The sequence below is a fragment of the Narcine bancroftii genome, chromosome 7 (genome assembly GCF_036971445.1).
Source record: "Narcine bancroftii isolate sNarBan1 chromosome 7, sNarBan1.hap1, whole genome shotgun sequence".
Classification (NCBI taxonomy): Eukaryota; Metazoa; Chordata; class Chondrichthyes; order Torpediniformes; family Narcinidae; genus Narcine; species Narcine bancroftii.
In genome coordinates, this window is record NC_091475.1 from 53,299,609 (window position 1) to 53,319,466 (window position 19,858).

At 39.5% G+C, this 19,858-nt stretch overlaps 1 protein-coding gene and 1 long non-coding RNA gene across 26 annotated transcripts in view; one reads left to right on the forward strand and one right to left on the reverse strand.

Annotated features, from left to right (window-relative positions):
• Positions 1-19,858, forward strand: part of dmd (dystrophin) — a 1,604,005-nt gene that overhangs the window by 1,305,009 nt on the left and 279,138 nt on the right. For all 24 annotated transcript variants that reach the window (XR_011341867.1, XM_069890130.1, XM_069890120.1 and 21 more), the window contains one exon: positions 6,134-6,323. Coding sequence is in view for 23 of the 24 variants with exons in the window: in XM_069890130.1 (XP_069746231.1) it covers positions 6,134-6,323 (190 nt within the window). In the remaining variant the exon portion in view is untranslated. The remainder of the gene's footprint in view (positions 1-6,133; positions 6,324-19,858) is intronic.
• The window catches only part of LOC138738932 (uncharacterized), a 32,030-nt gene continuing 21,131 nt past the window's right edge, over positions 8,960-19,858 (reverse strand). For both annotated transcript variants that reach the window (XR_011341876.1, XR_011341875.1), the window contains exons 2-4: positions 19,308-19,437; positions 11,842-12,038; positions 8,960-10,497 (exon numbers count right to left, since the gene is read on the reverse strand). This is a non-coding gene — a long non-coding RNA (uncharacterized lncRNA). The remainder of the gene's footprint in view (positions 10,498-11,841; positions 12,039-19,307; positions 19,438-19,858) is intronic.

A 19,858-nucleotide genomic window follows, 5' to 3' on the forward strand; every position in this document is an offset into this window, starting at 1 on the left:
CTCAACTGTAATTATAGAGCAATTATCAACACCAGCTATGTTCTTTTCAAATATACAAATTATTGATTTGTTCAGTCACTCATTGGAGCCATTAATATATTTAAACCAATTTAATTTAAGGCCTCTACATATTTTCAACGTTCCAAAATGAATTCTGTTGTGCTCATCACTGCTTTCTCCAAAGGCAAAGAGAAAACTGCTTAAATATCAAACCTAACAGTAACACTGGATATTAACTGGCATCTGCCTTAGAGACAAACTGATTCCACAAATATCACTGCAGCTTTGCAGTTATTCCAATTTAGTCCACATTCATGGCCATCTGAAATTAGATTGCTTAATTTGAAATCAATCCTAATCTGAAAATGAAAATTACATAACCCCAGGCCCATGATGTCACCACCACATCTAGTTTCTCTCTATGAGTGATGCAGAAACGAGAAAAGTAGAGTGAACAGTGAAACAGACCCACAGTATCTGTTCTATATGTTATCATAATTTCCAGTGACTTGAACATGTCACATATTTATCACCTGTAATTAAACCCTCATTCAGGTTATATGTTTGAAAAACACGATGCGGCATGAGAAATATTTGCCAACTAATGTTTTAGTGTTTTAAAAATTAAACTCTCAGTAGATCAGTGTCCTTGATGAATAGTACAGTTTTGAGAAAATTCTGTCTTGGGGGGGGGGGGGGGTGGAAATTAGTGCAAATTCAATAACATTATTGGAATTTGTCCACAAAAGAAATTCATGTTCTGTTTCCATCATGTGCAGTTTATAAACTTTGGAAGTGATAGTGTGACAGATTATGTTGTGTTTATATTGTATATAGATATGTTTTGGGGAGATAAATTGGGCAGGTTTTTTTTAGTGTAGGTCACATAAAAACACTTAAAAACAGATCTCATTTAAAATACTGGAGCTCTGCTCAAGCCAGACAGGCAGCTCCTGGGGCCTTTGCAAAAACTTTGGGGTGTGCCCAAGAGACTTGTTTTGAAAAGCAACAGATGAAAGAGATCGAGGAGTAGTTCGGAGCTGCAGGTTGTCTGGAGTGTAGCTTGCTGTTCTAAGAGGATCATGTGGTTTTGCAAGCAGAGAGAGTCAAACAGGCTTTTTCTCTGAGTGAGAGAGAGAGAGAATTCAGTTCTGCAGTTTTACAGTCAGCAGCAACAGCTGGAACTGGAGCAGGACAAGCTGGCAAGCTTGTGGAAAACCCTATTTTGAAGATGGGTTGTGAGTGCTTAGTTCAGCCTGGTCAAAGCCCTTGTGATCCATACAAGAGGAGAGGACTGGCTGCATAATGTTTCACTTGAATAAGAGAAATAGAAAGAAGCTCTGTGGTGACCTGAAAGAAAGAGGTTATCATCTGGAAAACCCTGAAGGGTCAAGTTTCTTTGGCAAGACACTGACATGGCTAATTAAAAGGAATCAGATTGTGTCCAAGAACAACAAATCTCTCTCTGAAAACTGACAAGAACCTTCCTGAGTGGTAACCATTTAACTTTCAAGCACCAAAGTCTGGTGAACTTCAAAATGTTAAATTCTGTGCACAGTGTAAGAATTGCCTGATACTAGTGAACTTGGAGGAATGAAAAGTAAGATTGGACTATGAACCAATGAACTTATCCAAACTTACACACGTATTACATACACTTGCGCCTAGAATTAGAAGGGTGTTAAGTTAGGTTAGTTAAGTCAATAGTGTTAAATTAAAGTTTGATCCTGTTTTCATGTTTAAAGGTAATTAAAAGCAACTTTTAAGTAACCATTTGTCTTGGTGAACATCTATTGATGGTGGGTTTTGGAGTCCTCTGGGCTCGTAACAATAGTGCAATACAGAATATACAAATTGTGTGGGTTCATATCATGGGAAATGAGATGAAATCCTCCATGAGAAAGAAATGAAATATAGCGCAATTGTATTATGAAGAAAAGTGGGAGTTTCCTCGTTTGAAATACGTACCATTTTAGAGCAACTGATTAAAAACTATTCAATGCTGTAGAGACCAAGACAATAGATGTGATATTCAAGAAAACCAGTGTATTTTTGTGAGACAAAACATTTTTTGTTAATTTTCAAGCAGAATCCTTAAAATTACATCACCTGTGTAACTGTTGTAAGCATGAAAACAAAAATATATTCTGTCCAATAATAATTATAATGTTAATACAAATAAACATTAATCTGTTGAGGAATCGTGCGATTTGATCCAAATGCTGTCAATAAACTATAATCCCAACAAGCCACCTCTTCATGTTATTTTGCCTTTATTTTCACCTGTCTTCCTGTAATATTAACAGTTCATTTTGTTTGCTTTATCCTTATCCATTGTGACTTCAAAAAAAAAATCTCTGCAATTTGTATATTTTTAGTGTTGTGTAATGAGTAAATTAGGGGTGAATTTTTATTTGCTTTGCATTTGTTCACACAAAAGGCTCTTGGAATCCAGTATCTCAATTCTTACAATTGACATTCATTCATTATTGATGCAATGGTTATAGTCAAATTATGCCATTTAAAATAGCGTTCCTTCTCAAGTACAACCTTTTTGATGAGTTCTGAGTCACAAAAAAAAACCAGGAAAATTGTTTCTGCAAAGCGACTGCTGTTTTGTGTGGAATATTCAAAGCCCATCATCAGACAATCACAATAAATAATTCATTCAAATCATTTTACAGGACCATCAAAATATTTTATTCTCAAACTTCACATCATGCTTCACATTTCAAATTGCTAAAGTCTTCTGGCAGCGTGGTTATTTATTTGTTGCCAATAAAGAGGAGAACTTTTACAAAGATTTCAAGAATCTTGACAGCACTGAACTCTGAATACAAGCTGAGGACAAGCTGACATGCAGGAACAAGAAACTGCAGTCTGTTCTGCATGATGAATGCATTCTAATGTGAAATGACAAACAGGGAAGGTGTTCAATTTCGTTTTGAGTATTGTAAGGTAAAACATCATGAGATGGGAATGTGTAAGGAGTTACCCTGTACAGGGCTGTAACAAGATGTGAATGCATCCTTGTACTTACAAGATAAGAGAGACATTGATGGATTGAGAGGCAGGAAGCTAGCAGGGAAAGGATAGCAACAGTTTTAGTCATTGGACAAGTAATGATATGATGATGTTCTAAGCACGTATCCAAGGGTATAAAAAATCACCATTTTGCTGATAACGGCAGAATGCATTCTCCGACTAACATTGTTAGTCGCAAGTGTTACAATCCGGTAATAAAGAACAAAGAACCCTGATTTCGACTCAGTCTGGTGTTTGTCTCACTCATTCATGAACAAAGCAGACCTAACAGTATGCACCTCTGATATTAAGTATATGGATGTCCTGAGGGTCCTGTCAATTTTTCAGTTGTGTTGCTGCAGAATGAGTGGAGGCAAGGAATCAATGTTGTTGGAAAAAATAATGGAGAAAGAAGTTAAATAAATTTTCTGGTTGAAAGGTGTGAAAGGTGTATTCGAAAAGACTCAGCTGGAAGAAACTCCAAGTCAATCCTCATTCAAGTTCAAGTTTGTTATCATCTGACTGTATAAATACAACCAGACAAAACACCATTTCTCTGGTAGACGGTGCACGCTCATACACACAAAATACACAGCACATTGTAATCACAAATGTACATAATGAGATAATATGAAATATCACAAACACAGGTGAGGGCAGGTTGTCTTATTTTTCTTTTTGTGTTTCATAAACAGTGGAAATGGCTCTTCTTGCAGTATGTGAATAATCAGGGAGCCATCAGTATCCATGGTGACTCCATCTGCCAGAAGTGCAACCAACTGCAGCTCCTTGCAAACTGGGTTTGGGAGCTGGAGCTGGATGAACTCCAGATCATTCAGAAGACTGAGGGACGCATAGACAAGAATTACAGGGACAAAATCACACTTAGGAGGCAGGAGGAAAATATTCAGGGAACAGATAGTGCAGGATAGCCCTGTGACCGTTCCCCTCAATAACTCGAATACTGTTTTGAATACTGTTCAAAGGGCGATGCACCAGTAACAAGCTATGGCAGTCAGGTCTCTGGCATGGAGTCTGGCCTTGTGGCTAAGAAGGGAAGGGAGGAGAAGAGGTGAGCTGAAGTGATAGGTAATTTGTTCATGAGGGAAACAGATTAATACATGGCTTTAAAAAATGGTGCAGAATGGAGGGCTATGGATTCCTGGATCAGGGAAGGTGGAACCTGTACCAACTGGTTTGCATCTGAACTGGAGAGAGACTAATATCTTTGAGGGAAGGTTTGGTTGTTCTCTCTGTGGGGTTTAAATGAGATTTGCAGGGGGATGAGAACCAGACACTGGAACAGATAGTGGAGTCAGAATAGAAAGAAAATGCTGTTTGAATGCAGTGTTGTATATAAGCAGTTTGTACATTCTCCTCATGTCAGTGTGGGTTTCCTCCGTGTGCTCCAGTCTCCTCCCACCATTGATAAAATGCACCATGGTTGTAGGTCAGTTGGGTATAAATGGGCAGTACGGCTTGTAGGCTGAAATAGCCTGTTACTATGCTATCTGTCCAAATTTAAATGTTGTAAAATTTAGACTGCATATAAAGCCAGGAATAAAAAGGTTGTGCATGGTGAGAATAATGTTCTGAGGTGTGTCTAATTCAATGCGAGTGTTGTAGGAAAGGCAGATGAGCTAAGAGCATGGATTGACATGTGGATTATGACATTTTAGCCATTAGTGAAACTTGGTTCCAGGTTATGGTAGCAGGACTGGCAGCTCAATGTTCTCGTGCTTCAGTTGCAATGATGGCGGGGGAAGGGGGGGGGAATAAAGGTGGGAGGGGTGGCATTGCTAGACAGGGAAAGTGCCAGAGCAGTGCTCAGACAGAACAGATGGAAGGGCTCGTCAAGTGAGGCTATATGGATGGAACTGAGGAATGTGTATGGTATGACTGCATTAATATTATTGATTACCCAATAGTCAGTGAGAATTGGAGGAGCAAATTTGCAGACAGCTGCAGGAAACAAAGTTGTGATGGTAGGTGACTTTAACTTTCCACATACTGACTGGAACTCCCAAACTGTAAAAGGGCTGGATGGGTTAGAGTTTGTCAAATGTGCTCGAGAAAGTTTTCTAAATCAAAATGCAGAGGTACCAAAGAGATCGAGGGGAATACTGGATCTCCTATTTGGGGACGAAATAGGACAGGTGATGGAAGTATCTGTTGAGGAGCATTGGATCCAGTGATCATAATGCCATTACAGGTAATCCCCGACTTGCAACCATGATGGGGACTGAAGGATTGGTCGTAACTTAGATTGGTCGTAAGTCGGATTTGCCCCTTTAATGAAGAATGCCAACGTATGTACAGTACAGTACCTACAATAAAGATACTCAACATATGAACTTAGCACATCGGACATTGCCTTCAGCCTTCAATGAGAAATTACATTGAACTTTGTTTCAAAGCACAGAGACCTGTTCTCTCATGTTTCATTACGTTTTCATGTTCTTTTAGTTCAACATTTTTGCACTAGGACAGTACCAGGCATGTTTAATAAATATCCTTATACCTCTAAATTATCCTCACAAGGACTCCCAATTTATTTTGATTTTTTTAAATGTAGAGATGGAGGCCCTTCTGGCCCACAACCCTTCGCCGTTCAAATACCACTCAACCTGAGCATGTTGGAGGAACTGGGGGTAGCCACACGGACATGGGGAGAAAATGCAAACTCCTTATGGACAGTGCTAGATTCGAATCCTGGCCGTTGGCTCTGTAATAATGTTGCACTAACTGTGCTGCACCACTTTAAAATCAGGATTTCCAAACTTGTTATCCAATAAACTTGGGCCAGAATCACCTGTGTGCAAAGCAACCTTTTGAATAGTGTGAAGTTGCATAAGATTCTGAGCTGAGAGCCTTGAAGTCATGGAAACCTTTATCTTTATTATGTCAAATATAAGCACTTGCCACTGGCTTAAACCTAATTAATGGACTAATATGGGTTAAGTTGGTGTGATGATAGATTCCCATGATATTTGAGTTTTTGACAATTATCAGCTCATTCTCCTAATCCTCTTGAAGGTGTTCATTCATAATTGGACAGAATGCAGTATTTGTGAAATGGCTATGCTAATGAAAATCAATGGTTCCACAGGGCCAGTGAGAGGGAGGCTGCAGTGGAAGCAGCTCTCAGATTGCTGCAGCAGTACTATTTGGATCTGGACAAATTCCGGGCCTGGCTTACAGAAGCAGAGACCACTGCCAATGTCTTGCAGGATGCCACCTATAAAGAGAGGCTATTGGACAACACCCAGCTGGTTCAAGAGCTGACCAAACAGTGGCAGGTACATATGGTGGAGTTTTTTTTCTTTCCCCAGTGCATTTGTATAACAATCACATTATGTCTATGCAGCTGTTGAGTAACCACAAAATCTGTATAGCTTGAATGAGAGTGGTCATTGGACCTTATTGTTTCAGTGAATTATCTTTTTAAAAAGATATACCCGGTAAACACATGGTAAATGCAGTTTTGTTTTAAGTCTCAGAAAACTGTGGAAATCTTTATTTGGCCAGAAAAAGGCTCTTTAGCTCTCTCTTCCAGGTAAATTAAACTTTTTTAAAAATAATGAAAAGTATTCCTGCAAAAGGTTTAATAATATAATCTATGGATGGTATGAACTGATTATGTGAAATGGGCCATGCATTCAACAGCACTTGCTGATTTGTGAATACTCAAAAACACTTGTTAAGGGAGTTGCTGATTCATTGGATTTAAATTAATGATGTTATTTACCTAAGCACAAATATTGGGAAATGTCAGGCCCGATGGCACATATTTGATTAGTTAATTATAAAAATTCCTCTGTGCATGCAGTTTTGTAAGGATGCTACCTGCAAAAAAAAAACTGCTTCATGCTGCTTGCTGTCCCATATCAAATTTATATTTCAAACTGTTCCACACATTCATCGACAATGAGGTGCAATTTCATTCCTGTTCCAATGAGCTCTGTTGAAATTTTCATGAATAGCTTTTAGAATCACCAGTCAAACCAGATGTGAGTTCCTGAGAACATCAAGTCTTTCCCAAACCCTTTTTACCTAGAGATCCCACAATACTGCCATAAAGAAGAGTCATCGTTGCTGGCTTTGCTTGCTTACACTGAACCAAACAGCGCTGGCAAAATGCTGTCATTTTACACAGCCAGCATTCCAAAGGCAAAAGAGGTGTGTCTTGTTGTGTCTAGTATGGTGTTCAACATACACATCTTTTCCCATCTTGGTCCCGGCTCGCCCTTTTTACACAGATGTCAATTCAGTGCTGTGTCTACCTCCGCTGCTGGCTTAAAGGCGGGACTAAAATGACCCCCCCACATTCCATCTACTTACCTTTTACGTAGAATGGGTGGTGCAATATTCCCGTCTTGAAGTGGCTGTGTAAAAGAGGCTCCAGTTTCATGTTACACGTAGGTGGGGCTCCTGAAATTAATGCAGTCCAGTTGGAATCATTGATCATTTGTTCTCCTCTGCAGACAAGTATCTCATCTCCAGTTGCTGTTTAAAATGGTACGTAGAGAAAATGAAATGGACCATAATGTGTAGTCCCAGCAAGTTTTAAAAAAAATGGAGAGGTAAAGAAATAAATCAAGAAATATTGATTAGTTCTTATTCAGCTCCGCTGAATAAAAGCAGATGAGCAGAACTGGGAAGTAATGCAAATGTCCAGCATGAATAAAGAAACATTTTGTGGAACTCATGATGTCATCACCTGGTTCAAGTCCGGAGAAATAATGTGGGGATTTCTGATCAATTCCAGAGGACTTTGGATCACGGTACCAATGAAAGCAAGAGAAAGAGAGTTAAGTAAATCTGAATGTAGGAAAAATATCAAATGATACTGGTGAAAGTGATATCACACAGCATGTGGAAAAAAAATTATTTTTATTTCTATCCTGACTCCACAATACCAGATGACACAAGAAAAATATTGGGATGTCTTCGACTTTGATGAATGTTGTTGAAGGGTAAGTGGTGTTTGGTGAAAGGAGCCTTTGGGAGAAACGTAGCTGTGCCCTTAGTGTGAGAAAGTTATGGCACAACCAGTGTCACAAGTCTGTTTGGCAATCAAAATCGCAGAAAGAGTGAATTGTCTGAATGTATGCATGCCATGATTTTAAAGTTTTGAAAGAAACATTTTCTTTGCTTTGTGGAAAGATCTGAAAGGGATGCCGTGATCCAACAACTTGTAGTCCTGGAGGATTGGACTTGCATCATCTGAGGCTGTTCATTAAAGTGGATGTGAATGAATTGTGAGGAGGAGAATCGGGCTGGTTATTTATTTAAGTGGACTAAATTACACGTTGATCTGGACTAGGAACTAAATATATCAGCTTTCAGATCTTTTAAAATGAGTACAGGAGCAGGACAAAATTAACAAAATCAAAATTATTGAAATAAGATGTATAATGGCATTGAGATCCTAGACTTACTAAATCTGTGCCAGCTCCCACTGAGGAGTAACAAAGTTACATCTAGGAGTTTTGAGGTCAATGTGTTTCAAATAGTGCACACACAATCAATTGTTTTCTCAATTCATTTTGATGAAGCATCTCATTACAGACTAATAGTTACTATTTGAGGTGATGGAATTGAAGGTAATATACTGATCTATCTCAATTATCGGCTGAGTGGCCGGAGGAGAGTAGAGATAATGGAGGAATGGTGAATGTAGCTGATGGGGTCCTGCAAGCATATACGAGGGTGATGACCAATTATCCTGTTTCTCAATGAATGAGATTATGGGTTTTTTTATATAAAAAAAAACAAATTTACAAATAAGACAGAGGTTAATTACATTATAGTCTGAGATGAAAGCATTAAATTACAAAGAAATTAATTATTTGGGGAAGATGGAGGGAAATAGATTTTAATCTGAAGCCATCCACTTCATGTCTGAAATAGATAAAACTGTGAGCTTTCTAAAGAAAAAATCAAAGGTCCAATAACATATAAAAGTTCTGACGCATTGATCAACGTAATGACATGGACAATTGCAGAAAGTAGTCTAAAAGCTTGATAGAATGCCGACCTTTTGCACAATGAAGTGCAACAGAATAAATGTCATTTTGAAGCTGGTCAGTTCAGAGTATCAGGTCTGAAGAGGAACTTCAGCATAAATTTACGAGAATGTAAATCCAAGGCTCAAAATGTTGAATTAAGATGAGGCATCTAGAATTTAGTCATGGCTTGTGATAGGTTTTCAATTTTTTTTAAGGGGGTGATTCTGAGGGCAGATAGAGCAAACTAATTTTGTCAAGGTCATCAATCTTTTGCAGATTTTCCTGGATTGCATCTAAACCTTTTTTACCCATGACACTCATCCATTCGAGACTACTACTCCAACATCATTTTCATGTGCTTTTTCAGCCACTGAGCTCCAAACTATGGAATGTTCTCCATTAATCCCTCTCACTCTTCTCCTTTTCGGTTTAAGAATATTCCCACAAACTTTGATTTCCTTCTCTTTTTACCATTCAAAGACCCAAAGTCTTTCCAGGTGAAGCAGTAGTTCTTCCAGTCTAAAGTACTGCACTTAGTTTTCATAATGTGGTCTTTTCTCCATAGGAGATGCCAAATGCAGATAGGGTGATTACAGAGCACCCACATTAAGTCTATCAGGACGACCCTGGGCTGCTCTAATTCTCCTTCCCACTCGACTCTGAACTATCAGTCTATAAGGTCACAATGAAGCCCCATCCGATCTTGAAGTTAACATCTCATCTTCCAACTGGACATGTGGGATCATCTGGACCCAATATCAAATTGTGTAACTTCAGATTTCTTAGTTTGTTTCAGTCATCCATCTGTCTCATTAGCTCAGCTTTTTTTTTCTTTATTCCTCTGGCAGTGAAGGATGTGCCCACCCTGACCTGCCAGGCTTCTTCCCCTGCTCTGCATTTCACAGCCCCTGCACTCTCTACTCCATGTTGTTTTGCCCATGTTCTGTCTCTCTAATGACTCCCATACGTACATTGAACCTTGTTTGATTTGTCCCCATCAGAGATGTCCCCCTTCCCCACTCTCCTTGCAGTTTTCCATGGTTTTTTTTCTCAATTCTATTTCCGACTTGAACCATTAACTCTTGTTTCTCACCTCAGAGTATTTCCAGCATTTAATTTTTTTTATATATCTGCAGTTCTTTTTATTTTCACTTTGGTTTCCTTTTGTGAATGAATTTCAGCAAAGCCCTGACCAAGTATTTCAATGTTCTTCCTCTCAGCAATATTTCTTAAGTGCAGATACTTCTTTATCATCAGAACATATTTAGTCTGACTGCCTTCCAAACTGTTGCCAGGTGAGAGATGCAGCAAAGGCAGTCACTGGGTCTTTGCAGGGTGAGATTGGGATCCTGTTGGGCAGGTACCAAATCAACCCACAGTGGTTGCAGTTCCACAAGACAGAACCGGATGGAGCTCATGTAACTTCCTGGATTTTGGATTCTCAACCTTGCCTCTCTGGTAGCTTTCCACAGTATAAATGGTCATGGAATAAATAAAAGAAAAGGGGAAAGGGTTAAAAACATTGCTAAACTTTTAAACTTTGTTGCCACGTGAATGTGACTTGTAAGACTGCAGCTGTCATTCTTTCAAAGGCTTGTCTAGGTCCCCAGCTTTTTATATGGTTTCTGCATTGGGATAATTGAGATTGCGGTGAGAGCTACAAGTTTTTGGTAACCAACCAAGCTTAAAAATCCAATGCATTGTGACACGAAGTAACTTCTGGGATTCCGCTGGAATTTTTGGCTGCCCAGCTCTTGAAATAAGGTTATAGCTAGCATTAACAACCTCAAGTGGAATCATCCAAGTTGCCATCCTATTGTATTACAATGCACAGTTAGCGGCTAGCACAATGCCTTTACAGCGCCAGCAATCAGGACGGGTTCGAATACCGCGCTACGTGTAAGGAGTTTCCATGAGTCTCCCCATGTCTGCGTTGTTTTTCCCCGGGGATCCTGTTTCTTCCCACCTTATAAAAAGTACTGGGGGGTTGTAGATTAATTGGGTGCATTTGGGTGACATGGCCTCATGGGCCGAAATGGCCTGTAACTGTGCTGTATATCTAAATGTAAAATTTAAAAATAAAAATGAGGTCCTATTAAATCAGCTCTGAACTGTTATAAAATATCAGCAATAAACACATGATATTGCTGTGAATTTCTTAAATTTTGTTTTGACTTGGCAAGGTTGGAGTTATGTTGGATAACCTAAGATTTGTGGCTAATTGGATTAATTGCTTAGTTTTCAGGGCACTATTATTTTCTAAGTTATAATCCTTTTTGTGCCTGAAGGTGAAATATTTTCAGAAACAGTTTTATGTAAACCTTAATGTGTTCTCCTGTGTCCCTGCCCTGCACTTGCATCACTCATTTTTAGTTGCTATACGAAGACTGAATAACATAAACTTGAAAGGTTATCCTTAACGTGGTTCTATTCCATTCTAACTCCATGATTCATTGTTTGCCAGTCTATCTTTCCTCATTGCAGCTGCCTTTTCTGCTCCTTCAAATCCATAGGATGAACCCTGATCTACCCTGGGTCCAAACTAATATTGCCTTCATATTCAGGATGACCATTACAGACAGAACTGTGAGCATCCTTCATCACTACTCCTGCATTATCTTGGAGGGCAAGAACAATTTCAATGATACAATTACCTCCTTAACTGTATTTTCCTTAAACAACTTCATCCTTGAAAAATGCACCAAAAGCCTGCTTGTTTGTTCTCATTGAAGGCGAGCACCTTTCCTCTTTCATTTTCAATATTTGCAATTTAAGTTTTACAGGGGCTAAGTTCAGTTGTCCTCACCTGTGTTCATGAGAAGTTCCTGCAATGCTCCCAAAGCCATGTTCCAAACCCGACTGGCATTCTATTTTTCAAAAGACTGCTGAGATGAGCCAGAAGTTTCATGAGACTTCAATATGCTTTGTGAAAAGAGAGGAGCAAATGTTTCTCAGATGTTTTCCTGTGATAATGAATCTTCAGAAGAGCTGGTCATGGGTAGCCTTGAATGTACATTGCAGTTGTTATTAGAAATAAAAATACATACCAGGCCAGTGTCTTTAAACACTCATTTCAATGTAAATCTTGGCATCTACTTCTAATAATCACTGAGCAAATAAAACTAATGGTAAGCATTGGTTTTTAACATCCTTTATAATTTTACAATTGTTTACCTCTCCAACAAAATATGACTAACAGACATTAATCTTAATTTTATTTTTCCTTTTTTGGGGGCTGGGTTCAAAAAATGAGTGAATTAATTTGTTTGACTTGTTCTTTTTTTGTTTCCAGATACAATGAAAAGCTTTGTTTTACGTGCTAGCCAGGCAAATCAACTAGTACTTAACTATAGCCATACAAAAGTGTAGAGTATTGTTTTATAGTTGGTCAAGTGTGCAGGATATAGTGTGACAAGTGGGCTATAGAGATAGGTACAGCTAAAACAGTGCAAGAGCATTGTCTTCTTCCAAGGAGAGGAAAGAAGTTGTCCTTGAATATTGAGGTTTACATTTTTGAGCTCATGCATCTTCTGCCCTTTGGAGGGAGAGATAAGAAGAGGCCAGGATCATGGTGGGATGCTTCCTTTAATATTTCCTGAGATGATGAGAGCTGGAGGTGAAATATAATGAGAGGATGTTGGTTTGCAAGATGGCCTAAGTTGAATTCACGACATTCAGAATACTTATTTCAATTACTGAGGACAAAGCAGATCAGCTTTCAACAATCTCAGTAAAATTATCAAGTGACTAGAAGCATTTGCCCTCTGGCTGAACACTTGTTCATCAAATGACACAAAACACGTGACACTAAAAAGTCTTCTAAGCACAGTGAAGTAATGCACATCATTCACATTAACCACCAAGAGCTAAAATTACATAAGTAGAAAAAGTTTTCAAACTTGGCCACACTTTCAGAATTTAATTGCACCATAGATTAGTTCATCCATGCCAAATTTCTTCTATTACATTGTTCTGACCTGAGTAACCCAAAGTGATAGAAGTGTGGAGAGTTCAATTAATGAGCAAAGTCATGGACATTGAATGAATTGGGCTGGGATCCTGTAGTCAAGAAGAATGGTTTGTTTGTTCATGATGCCACCAGTCACTGATGCATTGAGTTAAATCCTCTCATGATTGGCATCATGAAGTCATGAGTTCCAGGGTGACCCTTGCCATTTGTCTCAGAATTCTCATGGGCACAGAGAAATTCAGTGTAAACATGATCTTAATTCGTCATTCAAGGAAGAGAATTCAGAGTTTGGTGATCAGGTGGTATTTCCAAAACAACCTGCTGCCAGACTAAGGTGGCCTTTCCAAAGGAGGACTTATGGTGTGTTTGCATTTGTTGTTTTTGCAATACCGTTTAAATATATTTTTCTGAAACATATGTGTGTGTATGTGTATATATATATATATAGATATATATATCTATATATATCTATATATATATCTATATATATATATCTATATATATAGATATATATATCTATATACATAGATATATATATAGATATATATATATAGATATATATATCTATATATATATATATCTATATATAGATATATATATAGATATATATATAGATATATATATGTCTAGCTAGCTGTCTAGCTAGCTAGCTATATAGATATATATATATAAAACCTATAACCATGTCCTCCTTTGGAATAGGCACCCCAGCCCCAGAACTCCGTTTCATTCTACTTGTTTCAGCCAGTTTAAAAAGTTAGATTAGAATTCCAGCATCATGACAGATGAATTTACCTATTCTACAGAATGAGAGAAGTGACCACATCAGTGGTTATGAGTCATATGGCCAGAGGGAAGCAGCATTTAATTTTCTTCTTTGATGCTATTGTGTGATGAGTAACTAAAAAGAAAATAATGAGAGTTGTTTTGCTATATGACTGGCATGGCAGATTTTTAAAAGGATATGTTTTGAAAAGAGCATGATCAGATTTTTGGGCACATTATCTGCACTTTAATATCAATATACAGACAAGCTATAAATGGCCGAGACAAAGTGCCCAAGAGCATCATTCCATCTCTATTCCAATAGGTTCCACATTGGTACTCTTCATGTGATGTCAGATATTTTCACATTGATAATCTCCTGAGAACCAGATGCCTGAGAGAAATGGTGATGGAAATTCGTGGGAAGCAGGCATTAGTTCTAAGCTTTCATGGAAGTTTGTCCCTCAAGTTGGTGGTTGGGCGATGCTACCTTTAAATATTGATTTTGACAGTGAAATGGCATGTATCTTGAAGATGGAGGGCTTGCCATGTGTCTATTTCCTTTAAACATCCTGGTGACAGTAGTCACTCCTTTGGAAGATGCTCCCAAGTATTTTTTGCTGATGCTGCAAACTCCAATCATAATGAGTTATTGGAGGGATGCTTTTATAAAATGGTGGAATACTTTGTTTTGGATGACATGGAACTCCTGAATGAAAGCACGTCCTATGGCAAATGACTGATCCTAGAATCTTTCCAACCTCAAAAAGTCTTAAGTGAGGATTGTAATGGTATACTATATGTGGCAATTGCCTGGATGAATTTCTGTATCAACATTCAAGGTCATCATCCAGGACAAGACTAATAGACTATCACCACTGAAAATATCCATCCCTCCATCACAGTTGACAGTGATTGGAGCACATAGCATTACTCAGGACAGCATGTCCAGAGGCTGGAATTGCAGGAGTTTAAAATCTCAGTATTTTAGGAAGAGAGGAGAATTGAGTTTGGACAAGGTAAGGGAATGGCAAAATCATGGAGGAACTTGAAAGCAAGGATACGTTTTAATATTGATGAGTTGTTCATCAGGAGGCATTGGACATCAGTGAGCACTGAGCCAACAGAACGAAAAAGTGAAGTAAATGGCTTCGCAGAGAGCACAATGTACAGGGCTCTTGAGTGTGACGTTGGAAGAGATGAGGTTTGTGGGAACAAAGATGTGAGAGAGGGGATTAGAAGCTGAAGTGAGGCAGAGTATGCAGACAAAGAAATAACCATCTTAATTATCGCACAGTTGCTATCTCCATAAGATCAAGGTTGCATTCAAAAAGAGGCCAGGGAATTGGACAGAGATGGTAGGAGTTTGGTGATCTGGACAGTAAAGAGATTTGTCCTTGCTGATATTTATTTGGAAGAAATGTTGTCTCATCAAGTAGAGGATCAAGAAAGAAAATTCAAGAGACCCAGCATCAAGTTGTGTTTGACAGGACCAAAGAGAAGGGATTAAAAGGGGAATTCATGAGATACAGATAAATGAGCTTTGGATGGAAGAAGACATCATTCCACATGATTGGATGACACATTGGAAGAGTTGCAAGTGAAGTACTGCCTCACCTGGGCCACTGAATGGTGGCAAAGTATGAGAGAAAAGAGCAGATGCTGATCTCCTGCACCTGAAGAGGGAAGCACCCTGAGAACAAGTCTCATCCTTTTGGAGATATTCCCATTGCCCCATTCATCAGGGTGGTGAAGAAGGAGCAAGAACCCTGTTTTACACAGGGACATGCCAGAGACTGAAACAGCTGATGGAGTTATCAAGTTTTAGGTTTTGCAAACTCCCTTGGTTGTTGTAAATTTGTTGATTGGCTTAGAATTTGCAAAGAGCACTTTGGTCGATTTTGCCTAACAAAAAATAAGTCCAGCAAAAAGACAGGATAACATTTAAAGGCTTTATGTTGTTCCTTCTGGAAGAGGGATATTAAGATGAAAATTGGAGTAACTTGAGATTACCACTAGCCATGCTGCCACCTGGGAGAATTATTGCACGAAGATGAGCATGTGATACATTCATAAACACTGCTATCTTGTGTGAGAAGGATATTTTTGTTTGCCTTTTTCAATGTGGGCAGTGACATATCTGAGGTTCTGCATTAAATGTCTATTTTAATATTGTGTTTTATTTTTCTGGAATGAATCTGCATTATCCCAATTACATTGGAAAGGTTAACCTTCAAGATCCAAGATTCCTTTATTGTCATGTAAAAGTACAGAACATGTAATATTACATGAAATTGCCTTCTGCCTGCCGTAAGGCCAAGAGTCCCCATTAGTGTTGACAGGCACGCCTTACAGTGGAGAGAAAGAGAAATCCTTCTGAGTCACTGAGTGTCCATAGATTCACCTCCATCACTCCAGCAGCACCTCCAGCTGCACAAACTCCTGTTCAATCCATTGACAACCCAAGCCCTATATCTAAACCTCTGACCTGATCAAGAATCCTTCAGCACCTGAGGCTCTTCAGAAACCCTTACTCCCTCAGAATGCTCTTGAATCCCAGCTCTGATACCTGGTTCCCATGAGCTAGTCTCCAGCAGCCCGACCACCAGTTGCCCACAGCCTCTGAGCCCCACACTGGTTTGACTTCATGGTCACCTTCCCTGTAGAGTCATCTCTGCTTCTTCTTCTCAATGGGGGTGGGGGGAGTTTTCTTCCCATTTTTGGTGCCCTGCGCCAGTCTGCTGCTCCCCGGAGTCTACAACCCCGAGCACAAGAGCCACCATCTTGGGCACAGACCCTGCCATTGCAAAATCTTACAAACACTGCTGGCTCCTAAAACAGGCCATTTGAAGCCTCATCAGGACTGCAGGCATTAGAATGGTAATTTGAATATTGGAGCAGCACTGTCTTCGCTCTCCGCACTCCTGAGTCTGCACCAACGGCAGTTCTGACGTTACAGCTGCTCCAGTAGTGCCACCAATTTTTTTACTTTGTTCTTGTACCAAAGGTACAACCTTTTTAAAAAAAAAAAACCTTTGATGGATGATGGATGCTTGCCTAACATGGCATCATGGTAGAACATAGAATACTACTGCACAGTACAGGCCTTCGGCCCTCAATGTTGTTTTTCCTTAAAAAAAAAAGTACTAAACCCTCCCTACCCCATATCCCTCTATTTTTCTTCCATCCATGTGCCTGTCTAGGACCATCCTAAATGCCCCTAATGTTTCAGCCTCCATCACTATCCCTGGCAAGTCATTCCAGGCACCTACAGCTCTCTGCATTTTAAAAAAAATTACCCCTGATGTATCCTCTAAACTTTCTTCCCTTCACTTTATATTCATGCCTTCTGGTGTTTGCACCCTATCTATGCCTCTCATAATCTTGCAGTCCTCTATTTAGTCTCCTCTCATCCTTCTACTCTCCAAACAAAAAATGTCCTAGCTCTGCTAACCTTGCCTCGCAAGACTTATTTTCCAATCCAGGTAACATCCTGGTAAATCTCCTCTTCGCCCTCTCCATAGCTTCCACATCCTTCCTGTAAATGAGGTGACCAGAACTGAACACAATACTCTAAGTGTGGTCTCAGAGATTTGTAGAGTTGCCACATGACTTCTCCACTCTTGAACTCAATCCCACCATTAATAAAGCCCAGTGAAGTAATTCAGACTCAGTTAAGAGACACCCCCACCATAGTTGCATGTGACATTAGATGAAAGGCTATGTAGTTTGTTTTTCACAGTTTACCAGGTGATTCAGCAGGATGTTGCCTGGATTAGAGAAGATGTCTTCTAAAGAGAGGTTGTCTGAGCTTCAGTATAACAGAGGCTGAGTGGTGACTTAATAGCGCCAATAAGATAATTGCCACATTGACCACTGCCAGTGGCCTGATATCGCCTCCAACCGTGCATCTTGGCGCCTCACAGTTCAGCGGGCAGCAACCTCCTTCAAAGACCGCAGAGCCCACCTCACTGACAAAAGACAAAGGAGGAAAAACCCAACCCCAACCAACCAATTATCCCTTGCAACCGCTGCAATCATGCCTGCCTGTCCCACATCGGACTTGTCAGCCACCAACGAGCCTGCAGCAGACGTGGACATACACCTCCATAAATCTTCGTCCGCGAAGCCAAGCCAAAGAAAGAAAGAAGATAATGAGAGAAACAGATAGGGTGGACAGCCAACTTCTTCTCTCCAGGGTAGCAATGACCAATACCAGAGGACATCTGTTTAAGGTGAGTGGAGAAAAGACATCAGAGGTAGGTTTATTGCACAGAGTGGTGTGTGCCTGGAATGCATTGCTGGAGGCTGATACAATAGCATTATTCAAAAATACTCTTGAGATTGGCACATGGATGTAATTAAAATGGAGATTTATGTGCAGTGAAGTTGAGAAGGATAAGTTTGATGGTGGAATAGGTTTAATTAGGTTCGGCAGACGGCCCATACTGTGCAGCACTATGTCCATTTTGAATCACCACAGTGCCTCTTCATGGACAAGCTACTTGCATGTCAAGCTACCTCCACATTGGTTCCTGCACAACTGCCAGTGCCAGCAAAGATAAACCTATCAGATTCACCACGGCTTGAAAATTATCAGAAGGGTCAAAGAAATTGTTCGTCTTCTTGACTGCGAGCTTTAGGAAAGGGAACGTTGACGAAACCATTGTCACAGCCTGTGCAAGAATTACAACATTGATACTGTTGGCTTCATATTTTTTTAATATGGAGCCAACAGCATCAATAATAAAAAAAAAAAATGACTTCTGCTTCTCATGGGGAAAATGATGAATAATTATAATTGGGAATGTTTTGTAAATGCTGTTACTGCGGTTGGAGGAGGATTATTGCCTCGAGGAGAATAGTCTGACAATTGAACTTTATGTTAGATTGCAGACATGAATTCTAAATAGTGAGGGGAATGAGTGCCTGTTGAAGCATTGAATTGTGTACAGATCACATTCGAGGTGAGATGGATTTTGCTGAATCCAAGGATTCTTTTGAACTGTGGAAAGTCCAGCCCACAAGTTTGTCACATGACTTTCAAAATTTGTGTCCTTCTCTAATCCTCGGTTAGTGATGACAAGAATTTTAACATCCCCCCAGACACACCTTCCAATGCCTGCATATCAGAGCACGAATAAAAGATGTGAAACCTGGAGATGACAAGCATGGTTTTGTGCAGCTGATGACTAATTATTGAAATCCTCTGCAATTTTAATAGATATTTTGGCCCATTTAAAATAATATCACTGCAATTGGTCATGTTCCATACAGTGAATACTTTGAAATAATCATGAAGTTGTTAAGAGAAATGGAGCAAAATTCCAAGGGTTTATTTGCCATTAAGTAAATTTTGCAATATATTTCTGGGCTTCTTACACCCAGGAATGCCAAACCAGCCTTTCTTGGGGGTAAGTCACGTTAAGATTTATGTCTGTTTAAACATTTCTTTGATTAAGGAAAGGGACTCCAACCCTTTGCTGAGGTGTTCATTCCTTCTTTCAAAGTAAGAATGTAGAACAAAATATGATTACCTTTAATGCTGGAGGGAAACAAGTGAGCAAGTCTTGGAAATAACCCAGAATGTCAACAATAAAAAGCAGCAGGAGTTATTGTTAAGCAACTTCAGATTGATGATGTTCTGGAACACAGCCCAGATCACCCCTGCAAGAGAAGGACAAAGAAGTTGGCATTAGAGTTGGTCCTCACAAAGCAAATAATTCTGGAGACTGAGATGGAAGGAGGGGGAAAGTGGAGGCAGAGAGTGAAGAAGAAGGGATGGGTGCTGGGATCCAGGACAAAAAGAATAAAATCCAAAGCTAAAATTTGAGACAGGTGAACACATCTGGGATTCAGGAAGTAAGGTTGAAAGAAAGGGCAATGCTGGGATCTAGGATTCACAAGAGAGCACCATGAAGAAAGGGTTTGAAGTTTAGGAAGGGAGATCTGCTGTTACAATTGTACAGGATACTAGTGAGGCTGTATGTGGCATACTGTGCACAAAGAAAGGATACAGCAGCATGAGAAGCTGTTTGGAACAGCTTATCCCTGGGATAAGAGGGTGGTCTGATCACAAAGAGATTAT